Consider the following 26,930-nt stretch of genomic DNA (forward strand, 5'->3'; position numbering starts at 1 on the left):
TGCTGGCCCGGCCACCGGCGCGCGCCCCCCTTCCCGCCTGTGCCCGCGCGCGCCCCTTCCCCACCCTGGGCCTCCGCCCCCCACCCCCGCTCGCGCTCCCCGAGACCGGTTCTCAGCGGTCTCAGGTTTCCATGGCAACATGAAAGCCCTCGCCTGCGCCCAGCGAGTCACCGTTTACCCTTTGAGTTTATTCCATTTTTATTTTTAATAAAAAAGGTTTATTTTAAACAGAGTTACAGAGTATGCGGGAGAGAGACTGAATCTTCCGTCCGCTGGGTCACTCCCCGCATGGCCACAGCGGCCAGGGCCGGGCCAGGCCAAAGCCAGGGGCCAGGGGCCCCATCCGGCTCTCCCAGGCAGGTGCAGAGGCGCCGTCCAGGTCCCTCAGTGGGTGCAGGGGTCCCTTCCGGGCCTCCCGGGCGGGTGCGGGGCCCCATGCGGGCCTCCCGGGCGGGTGTAGGGCCCTCGTGCGGGCCTCCCAGTGGGTGCGGGGCCCAGCACCTGGCCCGTCCCCGGCTGCTCTCCCGGGCGTGTCCGCAGCGAGCTGGCTCGGAGCGCAGGAGCCGGGCCTGGGGCCGCTGCCCGTCGAGCATGGCGCTGCCGGGGGCGGCTCTACCCACTGGGCACAGAGCTGCCTCCCCTCATTGACTGACTGCTTGGGAAGGCAGAGCCCGCAAACCCCGCCGCCTGCTGGGCCACCACTCAGACGCTCACGGTCGTTAGGCCCAGCCCGAGCCACAGCCAGGGAGCAGGAACCAGCGCCAGGGTCCGCTCCCGTGCCGCGCCCTGGACTCGAGCCAGGCGCCCAGGAGCAGCTGGACCGCGGCAACACAGCTGCGCCTCTGCTTCTGAACTGTCTTTTAAGTGTTCTAGGCTGTGAATTTACCTCTAGATATGCCTTTGGCTGCATCCCAGACGCGGACTCCTTTAACCCAAGCCTCACTTGTAAATACGTTCTAAAAGTCCCCACTTGGGGCAAGCGTGGCGCGTGCTAGGCGGCCATCTGTAACACCGACATCCCCTGTGGGCGCGGTTCGAGTCCCGGCGGCTCCGCTTCTGACCCAGCTCCCTGCTATAGCCCGGGAAGGCACCGTAGGACGGCCCCGTGCCTGGGCCCCTGCACCCGTGGGAGGCCCGGATGGAGCTCCTGGCTTCAGTCTGGCCCGGCCCTGGCCACTGCACCCATCTGGGGTGAACTGGTGGATGGAAGACCGACCGACCTCTCCTCCCGCCCGCGGGGCTCCTGGCCGGAGCCAAGCTCCCTGGGCCTCTGCGGCGCGCCTGTCACTCACGCCCCCGCCCTCCTGACGCTTTCCCTGGGTGTCCCGGGACTTGGGGAGGGGGCGCCTTTGATAAACCTGTCCCTCCGTCATAACCCCCGTGTCTTCGACTACTTGGTTTTTAAAAACAGATTTGCTGCAGAGAAGTCGCCCACCCCCCATGCGAGGGTCACCCCGCAAATGGCCGCGACGGCCAGGGTCGGGCCAGGGGTCCATCGGGGGCCCCGCACCACGGCCGTCGGCGGGAGCTGGACCGGGAGAACCGGGGTCTCTGGACCCCCGCGAGGACGCGCGGCTGCGCTGAGCCCGGCCCGGCCCGACCCCCGCGGGCCCCGAAGTCCCCCCCCCCCCGCCGCAGGCCCGGGCCGCCCCCCGCGCCCTCCGCCCCGGGATTCACAGACTGCACGCGGCCGGGGTTGGACGCGCTTCCTTTAATACAAAGTCGGTATTATCTACACCCGCAGGGGCCGGGCCTCCGTGTGGACGGACAGCCAGGGCGCGGCGGCCCCGCTCTCGTACAAAGAGAAAAACTCCCGCCTCGGCCCCAGACGGCGCCCCCCACCCAGGGGAGGAGGGGGCCGGGGCAGGGACCCCGCCCCCTGCCGGGAACTCGAACTTGACACTGGGGCGGGGCGGGGCCCCCTGCGGGACTGCCCTCGATATGTCTGAAAATCTATAAAAATGAATGGGGGGGGGCAAAGAAAGAAAAAAGAAAATTGGGGACCCAGAGGGGGTCCCCGGGAGGCACGGCCGCGGACCCGCACGGGGACAAGCGGCGTCCTCCAAAAACTCATCGAATGCGGTCTCTTGTTCTTAAAAAAAAAAGTTAAAAAAAAATACACGATTACAAAAACGGGACCACGCGGGCCAGCGCCCCCCCGCGGCTGCCTGGGGGAGGGGCGTCCGCCCCGCGCCCCGCCCCGGGGGCGCCCGTGTCCACCCCCCGCCCCCCACCCCGGGGCCGTTGGTTCTGGAATCCAGGAAGTGAGGAATGTGCCAAGTATCCGAGGGCGCGGCCGGGCCGGGCGGCACTGTCCCCGGGCTCTGCCCCGCCACGCCGCCCGCCCGCCCGCCTGCCTGCTGGGCCGGGGCCGGGGCGGGACCATGGCTTAGGTTGCATAGTGGTCAAAGCTGCCGAGGTACTCGAGCGCCGCCTGGTAGCAGAACTGGTACTCGTCCTGCGGGGGCGGGGCGGAGCGGGGCGGAGTCAGGTGATGCCCCGCCCCGGTCCCGCCCAGGCCCCTGCACCAAGGCGGGAGTACGGGCTGGGGCACAGTCAGCAGCCACCCACCCCGCCCCGGCCCCGCCCCACACCTCCATCTGCACCATGGCGGGAGCAGGGCTGGGGTGGAGTCAGCGGACTCCCCGCCCAGGTCCCGCCCCAGGCCCCGCCCCGGCCCCGCCCCGCACCTCCGTCTGCACCATGGCGGGCCGCTGCGTGCGCAGCATCTTCACCGTCTGGAAGATGTCCACGACGCCCTCGTACCGCATTCGCTCCAGCACGATGCTGAGCGTGATGAAGACGCCCGTCCTGCCCACGCCGGCGCTGCGGGAGTGGAGCGAGCCCTGCGGTGAGCGCCGGCCCCCCCCGCCCCGCCCACCCCCCCAACCCCACCCCACCCCCCGCCCGGCCGCCCACCTGCAGTGGACCGAGATGGGCCCGTCCTGCCCGAACTGCTCCTTGGTCTTGTGCACTTGGCCGATGAAGTCGATGAAGCCCTCGCCCGACTTGGGCACGCCCTGCTCCGGCCAGTCCGTGAACTGGAACTGCCGCACCGTGCGCGACTGGCCGTCCTGGGGGGGGCGCGGCGCTGTGTGGACACGGACGGGGCCCCCCGCCTCCCTCCACGCCCGGGCCGCACATGCCCCCCCCCCGCCTCTCCACGCCCGGGCCGCACACGGCCCCCCCAACCTACCCCCACACCCGGGCCGCATATGGGCCCCCACCTATCCCCACGCCGGGCTCCGCACACGGCCCCCCCACCTACCCCCACGCCCGGTCCTGCACACGGCCCCCCACCTACCCCCACACCCGGGCCGCACACGGCCCCCCACCTACCCCCACACCCGGGCCGCACACGGCCCCCCACCTACCCCCACGCCCGGGCCGCATACCGGCCCCCACCTACCCCCACGCCCGGGCCACATACCGGCCCCCACCTACCCCCACGCCGGGCTCCACACACGGCCCCCCGCCTCCCTCCACGCCTGGGCCGCACACGGCTCCCCCCACCTACCCCTACGCCAGGCTCCGCACACGCCCCCCCCCAGCCTCTCCACGCCCGGGCCGCACACGGCTCCCGCCTCCCTCCATGCCCGGTCCCGCACAAGGCCCCCCCACCTACCCCCACGCCCGGTCCCGCACACGGCCCCCCCACACGGCCGCGGCCCCCTCCTCCCGCCCCGCGCGCTCACCCTGGCGTCCGTGACCTTGAACTCCCGCAGGATGTACTGCGGCATGTTGTACTCGGCCATGGGGTCCACCACGAAGTACTGGTAGCGGGCGGAGCGCTCGGCCGGCCAGTACTGGTGGCACTTCTCCTGCGGGGGGGGGGGCGCGGTCAGCCCCGCGTCCCCGCCCCCACGGCCCCGGCCGCCCCGCCCCGCCCCGCCCGCTCACCCGGCCCATCTCCCGCAGCTTGCTCAGCATCACCACGATGGTGGAGTTGTTCTCCCACAGCATGCGCCAGAAGTCCTCGGTGGTCTCGGCCAGCGGCCCCTGCGTGGCCATGTAGGCTCTCTGCTGCCTGCGGGAGAGCAGGCGCGGGGTCGGGGGAGAGCCGCCCCGCCCCGCCCCGCCCGGCACAGCGCCAGCCCCAGGGTGGACACGCCCTTGGGACGGCGCTGCTGGCCCCTGCGCCTCTGAGCCTCGGCGCCCCCCCCCCCCGGGCTCCTGCTGGGGTCCCCGCGGGGACAGCGGCCGCCAGCGGAAGGCGCAGCCCCTCCTGGCCGGGCCGGGCCGGCACCTGTAGCCGTCGATGAAGCTGGCGTTGATGTAGTCGGAGCCCTCCACGCCGCGGATGGGCTGCAGGCAGACGCGCGTGGTCTCGTAGGGCATGATGTTCACCAGGCGGTTCTTGAACTTGTTGCACGGCAGGTTGGCGCTCAAGAAGCGGGACGTGTGCGCCTTGGAGCTGGCCAGGCGCTGCGGGCGGGCGGGCGGGCGGGCGGCGTCAGCGTGGGCACCCGCCCCGCGGCCCCCCAGCCCCGCCCCTGCCAGGTGCTGCGAGCCGGCGGCGTCAGCGTCAACGTGGGCGCCCTGCGCACTCCACCCCGCCCCGCGGCCCCCAGCCCGGCCCCTGCCAGGTGCTGCGAGCGGGCGGCGTCAGCGTCAACGTGGGCGCCCTGCGCTCTCCACCCCGCCCCCGCGGCCCCCAGCCCGGCCCCTGCCAGGCGCCGTGGGCTGGGGGGCGGCATAGCGTGGGCGCCCTGCGCCTGCCCACCTTGAACTCGAGCTCCATGCCCGTGACGTGCTCGCCCGGCGCCACCTGCGCCAGCTTCTGGATGTAGGCGTAGAGGCTGCGCGCCGGCACCTCGGTGCTGCCGCAACCCACGGCCTCCAGCAGCGCCTCGTGGATGAAGCTGTACTGGTCCTCCGTCTGCACCATGTAGTTGCGCTGCGCGCGCATCAGCGTCACGTGCCCGTACACGTCCACCGTCTTCTCGGGCTTCATCCGCTCCAGCATGGCGTCGATGACGATGAAGCAGCCCGTGCGGCCCACGCCCGCGCTGCGGGGACAGCCAGGCCGAGGGTGGGCGCGCGCGAGGTGGCGGGGACAAGGGCTCTGGGCGGCGGGGCCGGGGGCGCGTGCGGGGCAGTAGGAGCGGGCGCGGGGCAGCGGGGCCGGGGGCGCGCACCGCGCACCGCGCACCTGCAGTGCACCACCACTGGGCCTGCGTCGGGCGGGTTGCAGGTCTTCACGCGCCGCAGGAAGGCCAGGAAGGGCGTGGGGTACTCGGGCACGCCGTGGTCGGGCCACGCCGTGAACTGGAACTGGCGCACCTCGCGCTTCTCACTCGAGCCGTTCTGGGGGGCGGGGGCACGGAGGTGGCCCTGAGCCTCTCATGGGCGCGGGTCCCGAGGGTCCCCCCCAGAGGGCGAGGCCGGGCCGCACCTGCTCCCGCTTCCAAGGCCCTCGGGCCTAGACTCGGGGGCACCCCGACCCCTCCCCTCCTCGCTCCGGCGGCCCCGCCCACCTTGTGCAGGGAGAAGGTCCGCACGCAGAACGTGGCCAGCTCAATGGTGTCCAGCAGCGTGACCTGGATGAAGCCGTAGGTCTCCGTGCCGCGGTTGGGCCAGTACTGGTCACACTTGATCTGCCCAGGGTGGGGGAGAGCGGGGTGAGCGGCGGGGGGCTGGCCGGGGGTGGGGGCGGCCAGGGGCGGGGCCTGTCCAGGGCCGGGAACCAGGGCTGGCCAGAGCTGGGATCAGCCGGGGGCAGGGCTGTCCGGGGGCGGCGGCGGGCCCTCACCCGCGACTTCTCCTCCAGCCGCGTCATCATGACGATGGTGGCCGAGCGCTGCTCCCACACCATGCGCCAGAAGTCGCCGAAGGTCTCGGGCAGCGGCCCCTGCGTGGCGATGTAGGCGTTCTGCCGCCGGTAGCCGTCCACGTAGTTGGCGTTGATGTAGTCGCTGCCCGCGATGCCTGCGGCCAGGGCAGAGGCCCTGGGTCGAGGCCGGCTCGGTGCCCGCGGGGGCGGCGGGGGCACAGGGAGGGGGGAGGGGTCGCGTGGGGACAGCGGCCAGCAGTGGACCCTCCCGCGGGGCGGCCGCTACCTTCGATGGGCTGCAGGATGACGCGGGAGTGGTCGTAGGCGATGACGTTGGCGTAGCGGTTCTTGGGCTTGTTCACCTCCAGGTTGGAGTGCTCCCAGGTGAACTGCTGCCCGGGGTCGATGGACTGCGGGAGGGGCGGGGTCAGGGTAAGAGCGGGGCGGGGGGCGGGGTCAGGGCACAGGGCGGGGTCAGGGCACAGGTGCAGGGAGGCGGGGCGGGGTCAGGGCACAGGGCGGGGTCAGGGCACAGGTGCCGGGAGGCAGGCGCGGGCACCGTGTGCGGGGCAGACGCAGGCGCAGGCCGGGGACGCGCGCCCGGCCCGCTCACCTCGTACTCCTGCGAGAGCTTCAGGCTGTCGTTGGCCCGGAGGCGCTCGGTGTGCTCCGCCATGTCGGCGAGGGGGATGGGCGGGTGGCTGAGCATGCCTGCGGGGGAGAGCAGCCAGCGGCGTCATGGGCGGCGGGGGCGGGGCTGCGGTGGCCTCAAGGGTCCGATCGCCAGGGAGGCCCCTCCCCGCCCCACCCGCAGGGGAGGGCACACAGTGGTGGTGGGGGCGGGGGGGGTGTCAGGGCAAACCCTGCCTTCCTGTCTGTTTAGGGTCACGGGACCACAGTATGTGCGTGGGGGGCGTGTCCCGGTTGGCCCCGCCTGCTCCCCCAAGGCGGATGTGGGGGTCGAGCCTGGCTCTCCCTCCCGAGATCCGGGTGGGCCAAAGGGGCCCCGGGCGCAGGAGCACCCCCGAGGGCCCCCAGGAGCCCTGGCCATGGGGCACTGGGGCCTGCCCGGCGGCGCGCGGGGCCAGAGCCTGCCCTCCGGGAGCCGGGCCGGGCGGGCACGCGGGGCAGGAGGCCGGATGGAGAGGCTGGGGGAGAACAGAGACTCAGGACTAACTTTGCGCGTGAACCCCCGGCTCCCTGAGGGGGCTGCTGAGGCCCGCATCTGCAGAGACAGCAAACCGCGCGTCAGGGCCACGGCCACGGCCCCGCCTCGGACCGCGCCCTGCGCCCGCCACCCCCAGCAGCCCGGGGGGCGGAAGGACACGGGGCCCATGCCACGGGTTTTGCGGCCGGCAGCCATCAGTTAAATACACGTGTGTGAAACCCCCATCGGGACGAAACCCGAGGCGCCATGGGATCACACCCAGGGAGGGACACGGGGCCCTGCCCAATCGCTACAGAGGGCTGCAGCCAGCAGTTACCGACAGACGCGGGCATTTGAGGGGCGGGGCCTGAGCCCTGACCGCAGCCATCGGTTAAAGGCCAACGCTGAAAATCTCTGGTTGGAGGGAATCGGCTGGCAAGAGTGGAGACAGCACGGGTGGGACGGACTCGGGCCGCGAGCCCCAGAGAAACAGCAGCCGCCCGTTAAATGAAATTCCCTTAACCAGCTCAGGGCAGCTGGCGTGGCCCACGGTGGGGGAGGGGGCTGCAGCCCCGTAGGGAGGGGCGCGTGGGCGGGGCCTGGGCAAGGCCACAAAACTCAGAGCTGCACGCCAAAGCCAGGACGGTGGAGGAGACAGCAGCCATCAGTTAAACGTAATTCGGGCGCGGCGCTGTGGCGTAGCAGGTAAAGCCTCGGCCTGCGGTGCCGCCAGCCCGCGTGGGCGCGGGTTCGAGCCCCGGCTGCTCCACGTCCAACCCCGCGCCCTGCTAATGGCCTGGGAAGGCAGCGGTGCCGGCCCCGGTGCTGGGCCCTGCGCCCACGCGGAGACCCGGACGGAGCCCCTGGCTGCCGGCTGCCGCCTGGCCCAGTCCCAGGTCGCGGCCTCCCCGGTTTCAGAACCACCCGCACGGGGCGCGGGCGGCGCGGCCCGCTCGTACCGGGCGTCTGGAAGTTCATGCGCCTCAGCTCCACAGGGTCCTTGGGGTGGTGCGGGGCGAGCTCCGCGTTGTTGAGGAGGCATTTGGTGCGGGGCTCCGAGTCCTTGCGCTTGCTGTGCGGGCGCAGACGGGAGGCGGTGGGCGGGGCGCACCAGGGCAGGGCCCGCCCCCCGCAGGCCCCGCCCCCGACGCAGGCATGGCGCTCACCTGTCGGGCTTGCTGCTCCCGGCGGTGCAGGCACAGGTGAGGGGAGAGAGCAGGGGAGAGGTGAGGGGCGGGCAGCTTCCACCCCCACCCTCGCCTCCTCTCCTCCAGGGGGCCTATACTGCCCGCCTCCCCCACCAGGAAGGCCACGCCACCCGCGCCCCCCTGCACCTCCTCCTCCAGGGAGCCCTCCGTGCTGGGGGGCGCTCACTTCTTGTAGAGCAGGATGGCGATCACGATGCAGATGATGAAGACGACGGCGAGCACGGGCCCGATGACCCAGATCAGCCCCTCCTCGCCGTCCACGATGGGCTGGGGGTCGGGGTTATCCAGCTGGAAGGGGTCTGAGAAGGGGCTGGCCGCGAAGGTCTGCGGGGCGGGGCGCGCGTCAGCGCCTGGGCGGCTCCCTCCCCCCGCCCCGCGGCCCCCCCCCCCCCCCGCGGCCAGCACTCACGGGCTCGCTCTTCTGCAGCACGGCCAGCACGAACAGCACGTAGCGGTGGCCGGGCTCCAGGCCGCGGTTGTCGAAGCCGCCGTACTGCTTCTGGTCGCCGGGGTGGAAGGCGGCCGGCAGCACGGCAAAGCGGGCGGCCACGTAGGGCCGGGGCGCCTCCAGCTGGCGCGAGTGGCGCAGGCTGCGCCGCTGCAGCCGGGCCACGTCTTGGAGCAGCTGCGGGCGGAGGGGGTGCTCAGAGCCCGCGGGCGGCGGTGGGGGCGGGGGCGCCCCCCAGAGCCGGGGTGCCGGGCCTCACCTCCTCCAGGTCCATGTCCTCGGGGCTGCCCAGCGGGGTCAGGAACTGGCCGCCGCGAGACTTGCGGAGCGGGACCATCACGACGAAGTAGCTCCTGCCCAGAGACGGGGGCGTGGGCGGGGAGCGCCAAGGCCACTGCACCCCAACGCAGGCCGGCCCCGCCCACGCCGCCGGACCCCTGAGCCCAGGCCCGACCCGCGCAATGCAAGCACGGATTCCCGTGCGTCCCGCAGCGCCCCAGCTGCAGCGCCCGCGGGGCCCGCCAGGTCTTGGGCCCCCGTCTCCCACCCGCTCCCCAGGGTGCCCTGGGCGGGCGCGCGTACTGCACGGGCACGGGGCTCTGGCCGTCGGGCAGGTGCACGGTGATGTGGCCCTCGGGGTCGGGCTTGGGGGCCACGCTGGGCTTGCCGCTGAGCAGGTTGAAGGCGGTCCAGGCCGTGACCGTCTGCTGCAGGCCGCCCAGGCCGCCCGCGCGGTTGGTCAGCACGAAGTTGTAGAAGGTGTGCGGCCGCAGGCGCGTGATCAGCTTCTTGCTGCTGCGGCCGTCCACGTCGAGCGTCAGCCCGTTGTACTGGATCTGGGGGCGGGGCGGGCGCGATCAGCCGGCCTCTGCGCCCGGCCTCGGGCCCAGCTCAGCCACACTGAGCGCCAAACCCCGGCTATTCCGCGATTCAACGCTGAGCCGCGACCCCAAGCTGGGGGGCGGAGGGCCAAGCCTTCCCAGACGCCACCGAAACCCCAGGCCGCGTCCCCGCTGCTCCACTTCCGATCCAGCTCCCTGCTGACGGCCTGAGGGCAGCGGAGGACGGCCCACGTGTGGGGCCCTGCACCCGCGTGGGAGACCCGGAAGGAGATCCTGGCTCCTGCCTGGCCCAGCGCTGGCCACTGTGGCCATTCGGGGAGTGAACCAGCGGATGGAAGCGCTCTCTCCTTCCCTCCACCCTTCTAATCAACAGCAACAAAACTAAACTGAACCTAGACTGAGTATTGATCCCAGTTGACCCCAGCCAGCTCCGCGCAGGCCCGGCATCCAGACAGGGCCCGAAGCGCAGCGGAGCCCCGCCCCCGCCCCGCCCCCGGCCAGGCACCTTGTAGGGCGAGGGCGAGGCGTAGTCCTCCGGGAACTCCCAGCTCAGCAGCACCGACGTCTTGGTGACCATCTTCACCTTGAAGTTCTTGGGCGAGACTGCGCCGCGCGGGCAGGGGAGAGAGCACAGGAGAGGCGCAGTGAGCGGGGGCGCGCGGGCGGCCCACGTGCTCCCTGCCGGCGCGTGCCCGTGCCCGTGCCCGTGGCCTTCCTGCCTGGCCCTGCCTGCCCTGGCCCAGCGCCCTGCGCGGCTGCAGAGAGAGACGGGAGGGGGTGGGGGCGGCGTCCCACCTGTGCCAATGCCGGAGCCTCGGTCGGACTGGCCTGGAGCGAGCGTGATCGAGCACGAGCGGCCACTTACCTGGGCGGGGGGGTGCGGGGAGGGGCTGGGGCGGGGGTGGGCGCGAGGCCCGGTCCGGCCGTGGTGCGGGCGTCGCCGCGCCTACCTTGGTCCCGCAGGAACGTGCGGTAGCGGACAGGGGGGCTGTAGGGGCCGGGGCCCCGGCGTGTGTGCGCGCGCACTTGGAGGTCGTAGGCCGTGTCTGGCTGCAGGCCGTGCAGCGTGAACGCCGTCTCGGCCCCCGGCTCGGCCGCCGCCGGCAGCTCCGTCTCCCGCGCGGGGCCCGCGGCGCCGGCCTCCCGCACGGCCAGCGTGTACTTGATGATGGCGCCATTGCGCTCTGCGGGCACGGGCGGCAGCCAGCGCAGCAGGACGGTGCCGGCCGACGCGTTGCCCGCCGCCTCCAGGATGCGCGGGGGCCCGCGGGGCGCGCCCTCGGGCACGTGCAGCGCCGCCGCCGCCTCCTGGCCCAGGCCCCCGCGGCCGCGCGCCGCCAGTCGGAACACATAGGTGGCGCCGCCGTGCGCGCCCGGCGCCGCGTAGCGCTCTTGCGACGCCGGCAAGTCCACCGTGGCCAGCGGCGAGTCCTCGCGGCCGAACTGCAGGCGGTAGCCCAGCACTGTGTCGTCCGCGCCGGCGGCCGGGGGCGCCCAGCGGGCTTCCAGGCTGCCCTCGGGGGTCTGCTGCACCGACAGGGTGGGGCGGCCCAGCACTGCGGGGGGGGGGAATGGGGGGGTGCGGGGTCAGCACAAGGGTCAGGGACCCCGCCCCAGGGCTCCTGGAGCTCCGACACAGGGGCCCTCCCCGGGAGGCTTCCTGGAGGTTCCAGGCAGCGGGAGCGGGACGAGGGCAGCCCTGGCTGAGGGGCAGAGACGCCAGCCAAGGGCTGGGTCGGAAGGGCGCAGGGCGGGGCGTGAAGGATGAGGGGACCGCCCACACGCCCGGGGCTCGCACCTGCTCCCTTGGTCGTCACCACCTTGGGTTTGCTACGAGCGCCGTCGCCTTTCATGGTGTAGGCGGCCACGGTGACCGAGTAGGCGGTCTCGGGCTGCAGGTCGGTGATGACCATCTCCTGCGGGCGGGCAGGTGCGGCGGCGTCAGCGCAGGGCCCGGGGCGCACGCGTGCACGCGAGTTCATGCAGAGAGCACGCACATGCAGCTCGCGCCCGGGGGCCTCCAGACCTTGCTCTGCCCCACGCCGCCCCCCCGCAGCCACCCTCAGGTGCCCAGAAAGGCGAGGTGGGGGGCACGCAAGGCCCGCTCTGCTCCAGCCACGTGGGCTTCCTCGCTGTTCCTGCCACAGGCAGGCGCGGTCCAGCCTCGGGACCCCTGCTCTGTGTGTCTCCTGGCCCCAGGACCCTTGCACGGGCTGCCCTGTGTCTCTCCACCCGCAGGGTTGCTAGAACTGCTTTGCACCGACTCATGGGAGCCAGAGCTCTGGCTGCAGGAGTTCTGGGCGCCAGCGCTGAGGGCGCACAGCTATGCCAAGCCATGTAGGCCACTCAGACACATCACGGCAACGACAAAACCAAGGTGCTCCCAGTCGAGGCTTCTCTAGTTCCTCCTGGGTTCTGTGTCAGCCTGTTCGTGCAAGGGACGCTCACTGGGGTTCACTACACCCCGGAAGCGCGCAGCACCACTCACCAGAGCTAAGTGTGTGCACCCGGGTCTCAGCCCAGCCCCTGCCAGGCAGGAGTCCCCCCAACCCCGTGCACGTGTGCCTGGCCCGGACCAACGCCCCTCCTTTGCCCTGGCCTGTGCCCCACCACAGGGAGGTGGCTCGGAGCCCTCCAAGCCCCCGGCGGAGAAACGCACACAGTAGGAGCTCACACCTGCGCACCTGCGCGCACCTCCTGCCGCCACGTGCGCCCGGGGTGGCAGCATGCACACCCAACACTGGCCGGCATGCGAGGGGACGGGGTTGCACGAAACCAGGGTCTCCTGCCCCGAGGCTCCCACTCGGCCCTCCGGAGCCGCGGCCCACTCAGGGCCACCCCCAGACCCACGGGGAGTGCACGGTTCCCGACCCAGAGCCAGCGACCGGGTGGGCGGTGCCTTACCAGGCCAGGGCCCACAGGCAGCCTGGGACGCACCGCAGAGCGCCTGGGGGTGAGGCTGGGTCCCCTCCCAGGAGCTCAGCAGGTCCCCACTCGGGTCCGTGCTCTGGGCTGCCCTTTTGTCCCGTGCAAGCCTGGTGGCTGGGGCCCCGTGGGGGCCCCGTGGAGGAGACCCTTTCCCGGGGGGCGTGCAGGAGGCACAGCACGGCACGGCCCGCGGGAACGCACGGCTCCCGGGCGCTACTTACGTATTCGGCCGTGTCGTCCATCTCCCACTGAGCGCGGGAGGCGGCGGCGGGGGAGAGAGGCGGCAGGTGAGCAGGGAGGGGAGGAGCCGCCCCGCCCGCCCGCCCCACCCCGCGGGACGCACCTGCGCGTCGGCCAGCATCACGTCCTTGATGCGGGGCGGCCCGCGGGCCTCGGCGCCGTCCATGCGTACATAGTGCACTTGGTAACCACGGATCTGGCCGTGCTGCCGGCCGGGCGCGGGCGAGCGCCACAGCACGCGGATGGCCGTGGCATTGAGCGCCTCCGCCTCCACCTTCCGCGGCGGCGCGCTGGGCACTGGCGGGCGGGAGGGGAGGGGAGGCGGCGGGGCCGTTACGGGAGGAGGCTCCGCTCTGCCCCGGGGCTGGCGGGGCCGCGAGTGGCCGCTGGGCGCGCTCGGCCCTCCCGCAGGCCCGCCAGGAGCCCCCAGCCCCTGAACCACCGCTGAGATGGCCTTCCCGGCATGGTGTACGCCTGTGCCGCCGCGGGGGCGCCCCGCCTGGCGGTCTCTGCTCCCAGATCGGGACACCGAGGCCCCGGGGGCGGGGGCGGCCACCCAGAGGCAGAGCCGGCCCACGCGCCCGCGGGCGGCAACTCCAGTTCACCGGGCACAGAGCTCTTTCTCAGTCCGCCCCCGGCCCACAGATGCCCTGCCGTGGCTGGCCAGGTCCAAAGGGCCGCCACCGCCCCACTTCCCCGCTCACGATCTGCCCACGGGCCGCCGGCCTCGGAGGGGCCCTGGCTCCGCGGCCCCGGTGCGGGACGCGCTGGCTCCCTCTGTGGGCTCTAGCTCCGTGGCCCCAGTGCAGGCCGGACCGGCTCCCTGTGCGGGCCCTGGCTCCGCGGCTCCCTGGGCCCCGCGGTGCTCACCGTCCTCGTCGGTGCGGACGACCACGGGCGAGCTCTCGGGCCCGGGTCCCACCTCTGTGTGCGCCACCGTGGTGATGCGGTACTCCGTCCACTTCTGCAAGGCCTCCAGCAGGATCTGGGTGGTGGTTGGGGGGATGCCGTTCACCTCCTTGGCTTCCGGGTCCTCCGAGCCCAGCGGGCGGTAGCGGACGCTGTAGCCCACCAGGGCCCCGTTGTGCGTGTCCGGCGGCGGCGGGCGCCAACTTACCAAAATGGCGGTGGAGCGCATGCTGACGCATTTAACGTCCTGGGGGGGGGCGGACGGTTCTACGGGGGGAGGGGCGTGGGGGAGGGGAGGGCGGGGAAACAAAAGATGGGAGAGAGAAAATAAAAAAGGAGATGATAACAAACAAAACAGAACCGAACCAAAGAGAAGTCGGACCCAAAAGAAGCGGGTGTCAACCGAAGGTGGGATGGGCAGGCGGGATGGGGCCGGGAGGGCTGGCCAAGAGCGCGCGGGCCCGGGGGCGCACCTGCGGGGCGGGGCGCACGGCGGGCCGCGGCGGGGGCGCTTGTCCAGCGCGCCGGCCTACCGAGCACCTGCCGTGCGCCTGGGCCGGGGGAGCGGGGCGGTCCTCCCGGGCACCCCTGTGTGCCCAGCGCCAGGCTACTGAGCACCTACTGTGCGCATGGCACTTGCCTAGGGAGCACCTCGTGTGTGCGTGTCCACTGAGCACCTACTGTGTGCCTGGCACGGGGGCGCAGCAGTATCGGCCCCATCCACTGAGCACCCACGGTGCGCCTGGCACTTGTCCAAGGCCTCACAGGGAAGTTGTAAAAGCGTCTGTTTACAGAGCACCTACTGTGTGCCACTTTCCAGGGCTTCACAGAACAGGAAAAGCCCTACTGAGCGAACACCTACTGTGTGCCAAAGGGAATCGCAATGAAAGCCCCACCTACTGAGCACCTGCTGCGTGCCCGCAATCGTAAGGATGCGTGATCCTCGCACCACGTGTCAGGCGCGCGCTTCCAGGGGTTGCCCAGAAGATAAAAGCCACACCACATGAGCACCTACTGTGTGCCAGCCACCATGCCAAGGGCTAACCAGAGACCTCATCGTTAGGTCCCTACTGTGTGCCAGGCACTTCCCAGAAGAGTGACAGCCTACTGAGCACCTACTGTGTGCCAGGCACTTCCCATAGTAACAGCCTACTGAACACCTACTGTGTGCGAGGCACCACATTAAGGGGTGCAGCAGAAGCCCACGTACTAGGCACCTGCTGTATGCCAAACATCACACAGAACAGCAACAGATGCACCGCTAGGCACCTACTATGTGCCAGACGCTTCCCAAGGGCTTCCCAGAATAGTGAAAGTCCTGAGTGGACACCTACTGTGTGCCAGCCACCATGCCGAGCGCTACAGCAATAGAAGGCCCACTTACTCGGCACCTGCTGTGTACCAGGCACTTCCCAGGGGCACAGCGGACCGAACACCTGCTGTGTGCCAGGCACCACATTAAGGGGGCAGCACTTGCTAGGCACCTACTGTGTGCCAGGCACATTAAGGGGGCAGCACTTGCTAGGCACCTACTGTGTGCCAGGCACATTAAGGGGGCAGCACTTGCTAGGCACCTGCTGTGTGCCAGGCACATTAAGGGGGCAGCACTTGCTAGGCACCTACTGTGTACCAGGCACATTAAGGGGGCAGCACTTGCTAGGCACCTACTGTGTGCCAGGCACATTAAGGGGGCAGCACTTGCTAGGCACCTACTATGTACCAGGCACCACATTAAGGGGTGCAGCACTTGCTAGGCACCTACTATGTACCAGGCACCACATTAAGGGGTGCAGCACTTGCTAGGCACCTACTGTGTGCCAGGCACATTAAGGGGGCAGCACTTGCTAGGCACCTACTATGTACCAGGCACCACATTAAGGGGTGCAGCACTTGCTAGGCACCTACTATGTACCAGGCACCACATTAAGGGGTGCAGCACTTGCTAGGCACCTACTATGTACCAGGCACCACATTAAGGGGGCAGCACTTGCTAGGCACCTACTGTGTACCAGGCACCACATTAAGGGGGCAGCACTTGCTAGGCACCTACTGTGTACCAGGCACCACATTAAGGGGGCAGCACTTGCTAGGCACCTACTATGTACCAGGCACCACATTAAGGGGGTAGCACTTGCTAGGCACCTACTGTGTGCCAGGCACATTAAGGGGGCAGCACTTGCTAGGCACCTACTGTGTGCCAGGCACTTCCCAGGGGCTTCAGAGAACAGTAAAAGCCCTACATGTGAACACCTACTATGTGCCAGACACCATGCCAAAAGGAATAGCAATAAAAGCTCTACTGAGCACCTACTGTGTGCCAGCAATCACAGAGGACTAACAGAAGCACTGTGTATTAGGCACCTACTGCACGCCAGACACTTTCCAGGGGCTTCAAAAACGGGAAAACCTCTACTGAGTGAACACCCACTGTGTGCCAAAGGGAAGGAGCTGTAAAAGCTCTATTGAGCACCTACTGTGTGCCGGGCATCACAAAGAGGAACAGCAATAGATGCAGCATTTATTAGGTACCTACTGTGTGCCAGGCATTGCCAAGGGCTTCATAGGCTTGTAAAAGCCCTGAACACCTACTGTGTGCCGGGCCCCATGGCAAGGGGTCCGGCAAAGAAGCCATGCCTATTAGGCACCTACTGTGTGCCAGGCACTATGTCAACTCCGAAGAGTCACAGCAAGAGCGCTGGTTGGTAAACACCCACTGTGTGCCAGGCGTGGTGCCGAGGGCGGGGGCCACGGTGAAGCTGTTGTTTCCACCTGTTCATCAGTTGTGCTGCCTGGGGCTGATGCCAGCCTAATGGTGGGTTCCACACAGCCCTACTATGCGCCAGCCCACGCGTAACACAAGTGCCTGTTACCCAACCCCTGCACCATGCACCGGGCTCAGCGCGTCCCAGCTCCTCCTGCCCAAACTCTGCAGACCACAGTCTACCTCAAGTCCCTACTGTGTGCCGGGTGCCGCGTGGAAGCCCGCGGACCATACACGGCAGCTGTCACTCAGCCAGGGGACAGCCCCGCAGCTCAGGCACCTACTGTGTGCTGGGGCCTTTGAGAAACAGGAAGTTCCTACCCTCCATAGCTGGGTGCTATACTAAGGGGCTTACAGAACAGGTGTTAAGCACCTACTGTGTGCCGGGCACAGTGCTCAGGGCCGAGACAGGAACAGCCCCGACCCCCGTGTGCTAAGCACCTACTGTGTGCCGGGCACAGTGCTCAGGGCCGAGACAGGAACAGCCCCGACCCCCGTGTGCTAAGCACCTACTGTGTGCCGGGCACAGTGCTCAGGGCCGAGACAGGAACAGCACTGACCCCCGTGTGCTGAGCACCTACTGTGTGCCAGGCACAGTGCCCTGGGGGCCACAGTGAGGAACAGCAATGGCTCCTGTAGACTGCACACCTACTGTGTGCAAGGCAGCATGCCAGGGCTTTGCCAAAAGACAGCAGACTGTCATGAAGTGCCTACTGTGTGCGGGGGGCTCCAGGGGCAGCAGTCGCAGCCTGTGCCGAGCAGCTGCACTGGAGTGCCTGACGCCCACTCCACATCCTGCACACCTACTGCGCGCCCAGCGCCTCACGTGCTTTCCAGACAGGTCTCCATGCGCCCACCCGCTGAGTGCTTTCTCATTTACCGCTCGCCGCCCCGGTGCGGAGAGAACCGACCCCGCCTGCAGCCCAGCACCACCCTGGCTGCTCCGCGGGCACCCCTCTAAACCCCCTCAAACCCAGCAAGTGGGGAAACTGAGGCTCAGAAACAGGAAGTTGCCTAAGAGCGGGCTGGGGGGCAGAGCCAGGACCCGGTCTGCACCCGGTCCAGGCTGCAGCGGCTCAAGGGCGCCGGGCACGCCCACTGCAGGACATAGGGCACGCCTACCATGGGGCACCAGACATGCCCACCGCCGGCGCCATACATGCCCACCATAAGGCTCTGGCCACGCCCATCGCTGGACATAGGGCACGCCCACCGTACGGCGCCGGACATGCCCACGGCGGCTCCCCGGGCCCTGCCAGTCTCGGGCGCACGCCCGTCAGTCCGCCGGTCCCTGGGCCCCCAGGGACGCGGAGCCGCCCCGCCGGTGCCTCCGGAAGGGGCCCCTGCCCTGCGCGCACCAGCGGCCCCGCCGGGGTCCCCGCCCCCATTTCTTGACCAGCCACCCCGGGGCAGGGCGCGGAGAGGGGCGGGCGGGGGGAGTGGAACCAAAATCAACAATGGCGATGGCGGTGATGAGGAGGAAACCATAAAAAGAACAAAACAGAAACGGAAACCAAGAGAGACAGACGCTGCACGTGCCGGCCGGGTACCTACCTTCCGCGCTCCGCCCGCGGGCCTGGCCTCCACCTACCCTTGCGCCCGGCCCAGGGGCCGTCAGCCCCCGGGACACGCCTGGCCCTGAGCACCTGCCGGGCTCGCCCCACTGCCTGGCCGGGCCGAGTTGGTGAGCTGAGACCAGCGCGTACTCACCTTGGGCGCCTCTGCCGGCCTCGTGGGCCACAGGCCCCCCTCACTGACCTCCACCTCGCTCGCTCGCACGCACGCACGCACGCACACGCCCCGCCGGGCTGCGGGCAGGGGCTCCCCGGCGGCATTGCCCGAGACTGACCCGACCCGGCTCAGCGCGCACGCGCCCAGGCGCTCGTGGAAGCTTCCAGAACAGGCCTGGGGTGGCCGAGCCGTGACTGACTGCGGAGGGGCGGGGAGGCGGGGGGGAGGCGCCGGCGCGGCGGGGAGCCGGCGGGGTGTGCGACAGAGAGGCCGGGCGGGCACGGCGAGGAACTCGGGGCAGCGGGGGGGGGGAGCCTGCACGCCCCCCCAAACCTGGCGTCTGCTCTGACTCCGCCCTGTCCCCAGCCGGCCGGATCGGGACCTCACCCTGGGGCGCCGCGAGCCCCCAGCCCCGGGCCGGGCACAGCAGGGGTGGGGGCGGGGCCGGGCGGGGCCGGGCGCCGGGAGACACGTACTGGACTGCAGCGTGCGCTGGCGCACGGCAGAAGTGAAGGCGCCCAGGCCCTGCGGCGAGCGCGCCGCCAGGCGGAAGGCGTACTCGGTGTCCGGCTTCAGGTCCTCCACCACGAAGGCCGTGGTCGGCTCGAACGTGCGGCCCACCTGCGGGCGGGCGCGCGGGGGCAGACAGGGGCGGGAGCCGGCGTCAGGCAGGCACGGGGCGGGGCGGGCGCACCCAGGCCCCGCCCGCCCGCCCCGCGCCCGCCGCTACCTCTCGGCCGCGGTCGCCTTCCCGGAAGAGCAGCTCGTATTTGATGATGCTCTCCTGGCGCGGCGGGCTCCAGGACAGCCCGATGCTCGTCTCCGACCTGGCCTCGGCCCGCAGGTTCATGGGCTGGCCGGGCACTGGGGGGCGGCGAGGGAGCAGATGCGGGGCGGCTCCCAGCGCTTCCGAACACCCCCGCCCCCCACCCCGTCACCTCCTGTCCATTCCAACTCCCCGACCTGCTCCTCGTCCCTCAGAAAACAAAACGATCTCCATCTCCAACCACCCTAGTGCGCTAGGTGCGAATTAGGTGACTAGAGAGGGGGCGCATTGCACGGATCTCCCTCCTGTACCCGCCCGCGGCGCCAGAGCAGGAGCCATCTGCTTCCCCGACTCGGGTGGGCGCCCCGCCTGGCCAGAATTCGAGTTCTGAAGATGTGCGCCCCCAAAGAAAAGGTCAAACCGCAGAGAGCGCACCCCCACCCCGGCCCGCAGCTGCCCCAGGGAGAGGCCCTGGCCACGGGCATTCATCGTCCCACAAAGGCCAGCGTCGGCCTGGAGGGGGGCCGCAGGGCCCTGCACACAGGAGCCCCGCCCCGCCTTGACCCCACCCTTGCCCCGCCTCCTGCCATCCCGCCTTGGCCCCGCCCCTCATTGGCCTGGCCACACCCCAGCCTTGCCCCACACCCGCTCCAGCCCCGCCCCGCGGGCCTCACCTCCCTGCTGTGTCTTGACCTGCACCGGGTCGGACAGCGGCCCGTCGCCCACCGACGTGAAGGCCAGCACGCGCACGGTGTAGGTCTCGTCCTCCAGCAGGCTGCCCACGGTGGTGAGCAGGCTGTCGTCCACGTGGTGCTTCTGCCAGTTGCCCACGGGGTGCTCGGGCTCCATGGTGTAGTAGACGCGGTAGCCCCGGATCAGCCCGTTGGGCTCCACGGGCTCCTCCCATTGCACGATCATGGTGGTGGCACTGAGCATGCGCGCCTGCACGTTGCGGGGCGCGCTGGCCGGGGCCTGCTCGCCAGTGCGCGTGACCACCGGCTCGCTGGGCGGGCCCTGGCCGATGGAGTTGACGGCCGACACCCAGACCTCGTACTCGGAGTTGGGGCTCAGGCCGCCGATGCTGTAGCGCGTGGTCGTGACGTCCTCCTTGATCTGGTACGGGCCGTCCTGGCTCTTGGACTTGTACTCGATGACGTAGTAGGACACGGGGTCCGGGTTGCCCGAGTCCCAGGTGATGGTGATGCTGGTGGCCGTGTTCTCCGTCACCACGGGGGTCCCGGGGGCTCGGGGCAGGGCTGCGGGGGGGGGGAGGGCAGGGTGACTCCCCCGACGCCCAAAACCGCCCTTGCTGAGCCCCGCCGCTCCGCGCAGCACCCGGCCCCCGGGCTGGCACGTGCAGGGGACCTCCCAGGGGTTCGGTCGGGGGGCGCGAGGGTCCCCGCCCACCCACGGGTTTCCCCAGCTGGTGGGGCGGCTCACACTTGACGGTGATTTGCGCCACGGCCTCGATGACGCCCAGGCTGGACATGGCCACGCACGTGTAGTTGGCCGAGTCCTTGACGTCGGTGAGCTCCAGCACGTTGCGGCCCACGGGCATGTCGTCCTCGGGCGTCAGGTCCTCGGCGCCCTGCATCCACTTCACGTAGGGCATGGGCGAGCCCACAGCCACGCACGTGATGTTCACACTCCCGCCCGGCATGATCTCGTGGCTCATGGGCAGGATGGAGAAGCGGGGGGCCACGCGGCGCACTGGGGCGGGGTGGGGGGGAGAGTGGGAGAGGGAGAAGAGAGGGGGAGTAGGGAGAAAGGGAGAGGGGCAGGGAGAGGGGGAAAGGGGGAGGGAGAGAGGGAGAACAAGGAGGGAGGGAGGGAGGGAGAGAGAGGGAGGGAGGGAGGGGGGAGACAGAGGAGGGGGAGAGAGGGAGGGAGAGAGAGGGAGGGGGGAGACCAAGGAGGGGGGAGAGAGAGTGGAAGAGAGGGAGGGGGAGACAGTGGGAGGGGGGAGAGGGAGGGGGAGAGAAGGGGGGGAGATGGAAGGACAGGGAGGGGGAAAGAGGGGGGAGATAGGGAGGGGAGGGGGAGAGAGGGGAGGAAGAGGGAGGGAGTGGGAGAGAGGTGGAGGCGGGGGGGGGGGAGAAGGGGAGAGAGAGAGAGAGAGAGAGAGACAAGGGAGAGAGTGGAGAACGACTTAAGCAGGGCTCGCTCCTTCCCCCACGGCGAACACTCCCCCCCCAAACAAAAAGAAAGGAAAAAGATAACGGAAACTAAATGAAAAAACCAAATTCCAACACAAGGGAACGGAAACGTCAAAGGAAGGCACTTCACAAACAATAGAGGTCGATAGAGACCGAGACAAGAAGCATCATCCTATAGCGACGGGCTCTGCCGGGAACCAACACAAAAATTTATCAGCGGTTTCTCATCTTTGCTGAGCGCTGGTGTGGGCGGGGCCTGGTCATGGGTGGGGCACAGGTGGGCATGGGCGGGGCCTGGCCGTGCTGCAGGCGGGGCCAGGCTGTGGGCGGGTCCTCTGGAGCCTGGCTTCCCAGGGGGACACCGGGCGCCGGACACGGGCCATGGGAGGGTTGAGCCCCAGGGACACGCCAGGCCTGGAAGCCCAGTCCCTGGCCCTCATGCCCTGGGGGGAGTCGGGGTCCCACCCCACCTCCCCCAGAGGCTTTAGGGGAAAGATGAGAAACGTTAATGAAATTTTTGTGGTTTTTGCGTATAGAAACTCTTCTAGAAGCTTCTGTCGGATCTGACAAGTTTCCATCGGTAGATGCAGCTCTCAAGAGTCACAAACATCATGCAAAGTAGGTTGAGAGAGAGAGAGAGAGAGAGAGAGAGAGAGGGAGAGAGAGAGGGAGAGAGAGAGAGGGAGAGAGAGAATGAAAGGCCTGATTCCAGGGGCCTTGGTGTTAGTTTGTGTGGGGAGGGAGGGAGGAGGGAGGGGGAGGAGGAGGAAGAGGGCGGTGAGAGAGCGAGGGGGGCCGGGGACAGGGGCGGGCCCGCTGTGGTGCGCTCCGACTCTAGCGGATGTGGCCATGGGACGGCGTCGCGTGGTCACATCCCAGCCCTGGCAGTGGCACGTGGGGGTTTAATATCGTCACAAGGGACGCGGGAGACAGGACGCGCTCCCTGCGTCTCCCGGCGGGAGGCGCGTGCGGATGTTGCACGCCGGGGGGGGGCAGGCTCCATTTTCGGAAGGGGGGGGGGGCTCGCGTGCCACCTGCACAGGTGACGGCCTGGAAACCCGGCGAAGCCGAGCACAGGCACCGGGGCTTCGCGGGGTGGGGCTGGGGCTCCGCGAGGTGGGTGAGATCGCCCTGACGCCCTCTCCTCCATGCTGGCTTCCTGGGTCCGAGCGGGAGGTGCGAGCTAGGGCCCTTCAGAAAATGGAGCCCCTGGGACGTGGGGGCCGAGGCGGAGCCAGGATGGAGGGGCGGGGCCATGCACACGGGGGAGGGGCGCGCGGCGCTGGGGCTGGGGAGCCCGGTCCGGCCAGGCCGGGGCAGGCGGACGCGGTGCAGGCCAGCGGTGTGGCTGGGGTGGGGGTGGGGGGCACCCACGCAGTGTTGTCATGGAAACGGAACACGATGGGAGTGAGCGTGGGGGAGCGAATTGATCCGCGACAGAAGACGCCGCCGCCGACGTCCGAAACCAAAGCAGGGGGACAAAGGGGGAAATCAAACCAAAAACGACCAGAACACAAGAATCATGAAAATAATAATAATAAAAATCAAACAGAAACCCCATCGGAAAGGAAACGCGATGCCCAACAAAGCCAAACGGAAATCACAAACCAAAAACACACATGGGATGGGTGCGGGGCTGGAAATCGGGGTCTGAGAGGCCAGGCCGTGGCTTCCCCGGAGCCCCCCGCCCCTGGCCACGGCAGAACGCAGGCGTGCGCCGCGGGATCCTCGTGGAGAAAGAGCCCTCGGGGCAAACCAGCCCAGCCCTCCTCAGTGCCCCCCACCCCAGGGGCAGGGAGGTCGGGACTCCGGGTGGAGGTGGCTGCACCCCACCTGCCCTCCCTGCACCTGTGTCCCCACTGCAGAGCTGTCAGGTGACACGGAGCTGGCTGGAGCAGGGCCGGGTACACAGTAGGCGCGTGGCCCAGGGCTGGCACAGCTGGTATACAGTAGGTGCGTGGCCCAGGCACAGGGCTGGCAACATTGGTACACAGTAGGCGCATGGCCCAGGCACAGGGCTGGCACAGTTGGTACACAGTAGGTACATGGCCCAGGCACAGGGCTGGCAGTTGGTATACAGTAGGTACATGGCCCAGGCACAGGGCTGGCACAGTTGGTATACAGTAGGTACATGGCCCAGGCACAGGGCTGGCACAGTTGGTATACAGTAGGTACATGGCCCAGGCACAGGGCTGGCAGCTGGTATACAGTAGGTACATGGCCCAGGCACAGGGCTGGCAGTTGGTATACAGTAGGTACATGGCCCAGGCACAGGGCTGGCAGTTGGTATACAGTAGGTACATGGTCCAGGCACAGGGCTGGCAGCTGGTATACAGTAGGCACGTGCCCGGGCACAGGGCTGGCAGCTGGTATATAGTAGGCACATGCCCGGGCACAAGGCTGGCAGCTGGTATACAGTAGGCAGATGCCCGGGCACAGAGCTGGCACAGCTGGTATACAGTAGGCACGTGCCCGGGCACAGGGCTGGCAGCTGGTATACAGTAGGCGCATGGCCCAGGCACAGGGCTGGCAGCTGGTATATAGTAGGCACGTGCCCGGGCACAGGGCTGGCAGCTGGTATACAGTAGGCAGATGCCCGGGCACAGAGCTGGCACAGCTGGTATACAGTAGGTGCATGGCCCAGGCACAGGGCTGGCAGCTGGTATACAGTAGGCGCATGCCCGGGCACAGGGCTGGCAGCTGGTATACAGTAGGCGCGTGCCCGGGCACAGGGCTGGCACTGGTATACAGTAGGCATGTAGCCCAGGCACAGGGCTGGCAGCTGGTATACAGTAGGCGCATGGCCCGGGCACAGGGCTGGCAGCTGGTATACAGTAGGCGCATGCCCGGGCACAGGGCTAGCAGCTGGTATACAGTAGGCGCGTGCCCGGGCACAGAGCTGGCACTGGTATACAGTAGGCAGATGCCCGGGCACAGGGCTGGCAGCTGGTATACAGTAGGTACATGGCCCAGGCACAGGGCTGGCACTGGTATACAGTAGGCATGTAGCCCAGGCACAGGGCTGGCAGCTGGTATACAGTAGGTGCATGGCCCAGGCACAGGGCTGGCAGCTGGTATATAGTAGGCACGTGCCCGGGCACAGGGCTGGCAGCTGGTATACAGTAGGCAGATGCCCGGGCACAGAGCTGGCACAGCTGGTATACAGTAGGCGCGTGCCCGGGCACAGGGCTGGGTCTGGGGTGAACCCCAGTTTAAGGACACAGGAAATGGTAGTCTGCTGCACCCTGGGCTTGCTCCCCCCGGCGCCTCTTGGGGGGCACCCGGCCCTCGCCCCATTCCGCCCAGGAGAGAGGGGGTCACCGGGAGGAGGCGCGGCCAGAGCTCCGGCCGCCCATGGGCCCCTGCCCTCCACCATCTCTTGGGGGGCACCCGGCCCTCACCCCATTCCGCCCAGGAGAGAGGGGGTCACTGGGGAGGAGGCGCGGCCAGAGCTCCGGCCGCCCACGGGCCCCTGCCCTCCACCGTGAGCCCTTTCCCGGCGAGGCCACAAGAACGCAGCCAGGGGTCCCTTCCCGCCCTCGCTCTTTCCAGTTTGTGCACTGGTACCCACGGGGGGCCCCAAGACAGAAGACAAAATCCCACACCCATCACATGAGTAATGACCAGCCGCCCTCACGATAGACGTCCAGAAGGCATCAGTCAAAGGCTGTTGCCCACACGGGGTTGGAACAGCGGAGGCGTGAGACCCAGCTTTAGGATCTAAAGGTTAAAGGGCACGCCCATCATTTGCCTCTTTATAACAATGGGCGTTTTACCCCAAAGACCCCGTGTACACCCTCAAACGCTCTCGGCGGTAATGCCCTAACCCAGAGCACCTCTGACCTCTCTCTAAGCAAAGTGTGTGTGTGTTGAGTACGTCAAGGCTGTCCACGCCGAGCTAAACCGGGGAGGGCAGCGCTCCGAGCCCCACGTGGCCAGCAGCCATCAGTGTCACAGACCTGCCGGCCCCCCTCACCCACCCTCTGTTTCTGGGCCCTGCTGCGGGAAGAGGGCTGGCTTGCCACGAGTTCCAGGAGGATCCCTCCAGGAGGGAGGGGCTGCGACCACCCCCCACCCCCTCCCCGGAGCCTTGTAGGCAGCCGAGTGTGGACGCTGGGCCCCGCCTGCCTCCTGTCTCCACCCTGGTTGCGAGCTCCAGGCGCAGGTGAGGAAGTCAGGTGGGCGCAGAGCCCGCGGGACCCCCGCCCCCAATTACCGACCTGAATGGAGGGTCCAGGCGGGTTGTAAGGGGCCACACCAACCAGCCTCGATCCTCAGCACGTTCCAGCTGGCTCTGGGCTCTCCTCTGCTCACCGAATAGCCGGGGGCGGGGCCCCGCATGGGCCAGGGGGCGGGAGTGGGGGTGGCGGTGGGGAGGGGTGGGTGGCTTCAAACCCCGATTCACATGGGAAAAAAACAACTCAAAAGCCGTCAAAGCAACCAGGAGACAACCCCTCCCCCAAGCTGGAAAAGGCACAAACTCAAAAAAATAAAAATAAAAAAAAAGAGGGGTGGGGGTAGGGGAGGGAGGGGGGATACTCAAAAAGTGAGGTGATCTGGGTGAAGCTAGGCAGAGCGCCACAGTGTCTGTCATCGCACGGTCCAGCAAGCCGCAGCTCCAGGGTGGGGGGCTCTGCTGGGCATTTTGGGGTGAGAAGCCGTGGAGGCTCCTCCAAACCCCAAATTGGAAATGCGGGTGCGGGGAGGGGTGAAGCCAAGAAGTGGCGCAGCCTCCCTGGGGTCGCTCAAGCTTAGATTACACCTGTCAGCAAGGGAGGGCTCCGCCCCTGCCTGGAGCCCAACCCCTGCACCTGCCCTTTCTCGCCCCGCCCCCTCCTGCCTGCCTCCCCTTCCCCACGGCCAGCTCCCTCCGCCATCAAGCTGGCGCGGGAGGCCCAGGGGCGCCTGGAGCCCCCGGCCGGCAGCCTCCGCAAGCTGCTGGCATCTGTGAGCGCTGCCGCGGTTTCCAAAGCGCCCTCGCTGCCCCTCCCCGCCGCAAGGTGTAATCCAACCCCCCACCCCACCCCCAGCAGAGGAGACAGCGATGCAGGGCAGGCAGGCAGCAGGCCAGTGGACAGGGGAGCTCAGTGTTCCTGCGGAGCGGTCTCCCCCACCCACCCCACCCCGGAGCCCTCTCCCCCCCAGGGCCAAGGTGAGAAAGGCTGGCTCTGCCTAGCTCTGCCTACACCAAGGTCAAGGCAGGCGGGGGGCCTCGGCTGTGAGTGCTGGGGGGAGGGGCGTCAGGGCAGGAAGTGGGCACCTCCCCAGCAACGCACCCCAGGACATCCCAGGTACGGGAGGGGCAGGGTGGCCTGGGCCCCGCCTCCGTGGGAGCACCTGGAGGGCACAGCGCCGACTGGGGCCTGAGTGACGCTGCGTGACGCTGCGTGCCCTGCAGAGGTCTGGGGTCACAAGTAAACCAGCAGCCCCGGGGGGCTGGGGACCCGGGACCCCGCGCCCTAGCTCAGCCCTGGAGACTCCGCCTTCCTAAGCCTGCCGGTGCAGGGCTCCGCCCCCGGCCCCACCCTGCTCTGAGCCCCCGCTGCCACCAGAGGGCAGCCCGCCTGGAGCCACCAGCCCACGCCTGCCTGCCGGGCCTGCGATTTTAAAGAGACAGGAAGGAAAATGAACAGTCGGGGAGGTCCCCCGGGGCCAAGTGTGGTTCTGTGGGTCCCAGGGGTTCATCTCCGAAGGGCAAGTCTGATACCAGCCCGGACCTGCGGGGAGGTCTGTTAGAGGGGTGGGCGGCTCCTGTCTGCGAAGCCAGCCTAGCGCCCTGCCTGGGGCTGTTACTGCCCCCTTCTCAGTCCCTGAACCTTGGGGGGGGGCAACCGCGGGGGGGGGGGCACCAAGAGCTGTGGTTCTGGGGACCCCACTGATGAGAGGCTGGGTGGGCTGTGGAGCCAGGAGACATAGCCGGGGCTGTGGCATCCACGCCTCTCCTGGAGTCCTTCCGAAGCAGGGCCCCCTGCTCTCTCACTGAGGGCCCAGGGACAACGGCATCACACAGCCGGGCAGGGC

The 26,930-nt window shown here is 69.0% G+C and overlaps 1 protein-coding gene across 4 annotated transcripts in view; it reads right to left on the reverse strand.

Annotated features, from left to right (window-relative positions):
• Positions 1–1,691: 1,691 nt before the first annotated feature.
• Positions 1,692–26,930, reverse strand: part of PTPRS (protein tyrosine phosphatase receptor type S) — a 39,208-nt gene continuing 13,969 nt past the window's right edge. Inside the window, exons 6-33 of one of the 4 annotated variants that reach the window (XM_062185277.1) lie at positions 20,194–20,463; positions 19,428–20,009; positions 18,718–18,851; positions 18,464–18,608; positions 13,457–13,762; positions 12,690–12,883; positions 11,217–11,334; positions 10,369–10,974; positions 9,924–10,021; positions 9,159–9,412; positions 8,836–8,929; positions 8,538–8,753; positions 8,295–8,452; positions 8,087–8,098; positions 7,880–7,992; positions 6,951–6,998; positions 6,387–6,484; positions 6,060–6,183; positions 5,753–5,928; positions 5,478–5,597; positions 5,153–5,307; positions 4,724–5,009; positions 4,247–4,425; positions 3,901–4,027; positions 3,696–3,821; positions 2,920–3,074; positions 2,691–2,826; positions 1,692–2,458 (exon numbers count right to left, since the gene is read on the reverse strand). In XM_062185277.1, coding sequence (XP_062041261.1) covers positions 2,390–2,458; positions 2,691–2,826; positions 2,920–3,074; positions 3,696–3,821; positions 3,901–4,027; positions 4,247–4,425; positions 4,724–5,009; positions 5,153–5,307; positions 5,478–5,597; positions 5,753–5,928; positions 6,060–6,183; positions 6,387–6,484; positions 6,951–6,998; positions 7,880–7,992; positions 8,087–8,098; positions 8,295–8,452; positions 8,538–8,753; positions 8,836–8,929; positions 9,159–9,412; positions 9,924–10,021; positions 10,369–10,974; positions 11,217–11,334; positions 12,690–12,883; positions 13,457–13,762; positions 18,464–18,608; positions 18,718–18,851; positions 19,428–20,009; positions 20,194–20,463 — 5,099 coding nt within the window. In that variant the 3' untranslated portion in view covers positions 1,692–2,389. The remainder of the gene's footprint in view (positions 2,459–2,690; positions 2,827–2,919; positions 3,075–3,695; positions 3,822–3,900; positions 4,028–4,246; positions 4,426–4,723; positions 5,010–5,152; positions 5,308–5,477; positions 5,598–5,752; positions 5,929–6,059; positions 6,184–6,386; positions 6,485–6,950; positions 6,999–7,879; positions 7,993–8,086; positions 8,099–8,294; positions 8,453–8,537; positions 8,754–8,835; positions 8,930–9,158; positions 9,413–9,923; positions 10,022–10,368; positions 10,975–11,216; positions 11,335–12,689; positions 12,884–13,456; positions 13,763–18,463; positions 18,609–18,717; positions 18,852–19,427; positions 20,010–20,193; positions 20,464–26,930) is intronic. The other 3 variants (XM_062185280.1, XM_062185279.1, XM_062185281.1) reach the window with 3 other exon arrangements.

This window comes from Lepus europaeus, unplaced genomic scaffold, assembly GCF_033115175.1.
Source record: "Lepus europaeus isolate LE1 unplaced genomic scaffold, mLepTim1.pri SCAFFOLD_334, whole genome shotgun sequence".
NCBI classification, from domain to species: domain Eukaryota; kingdom Metazoa; phylum Chordata; class Mammalia; order Lagomorpha; family Leporidae; genus Lepus; species Lepus europaeus.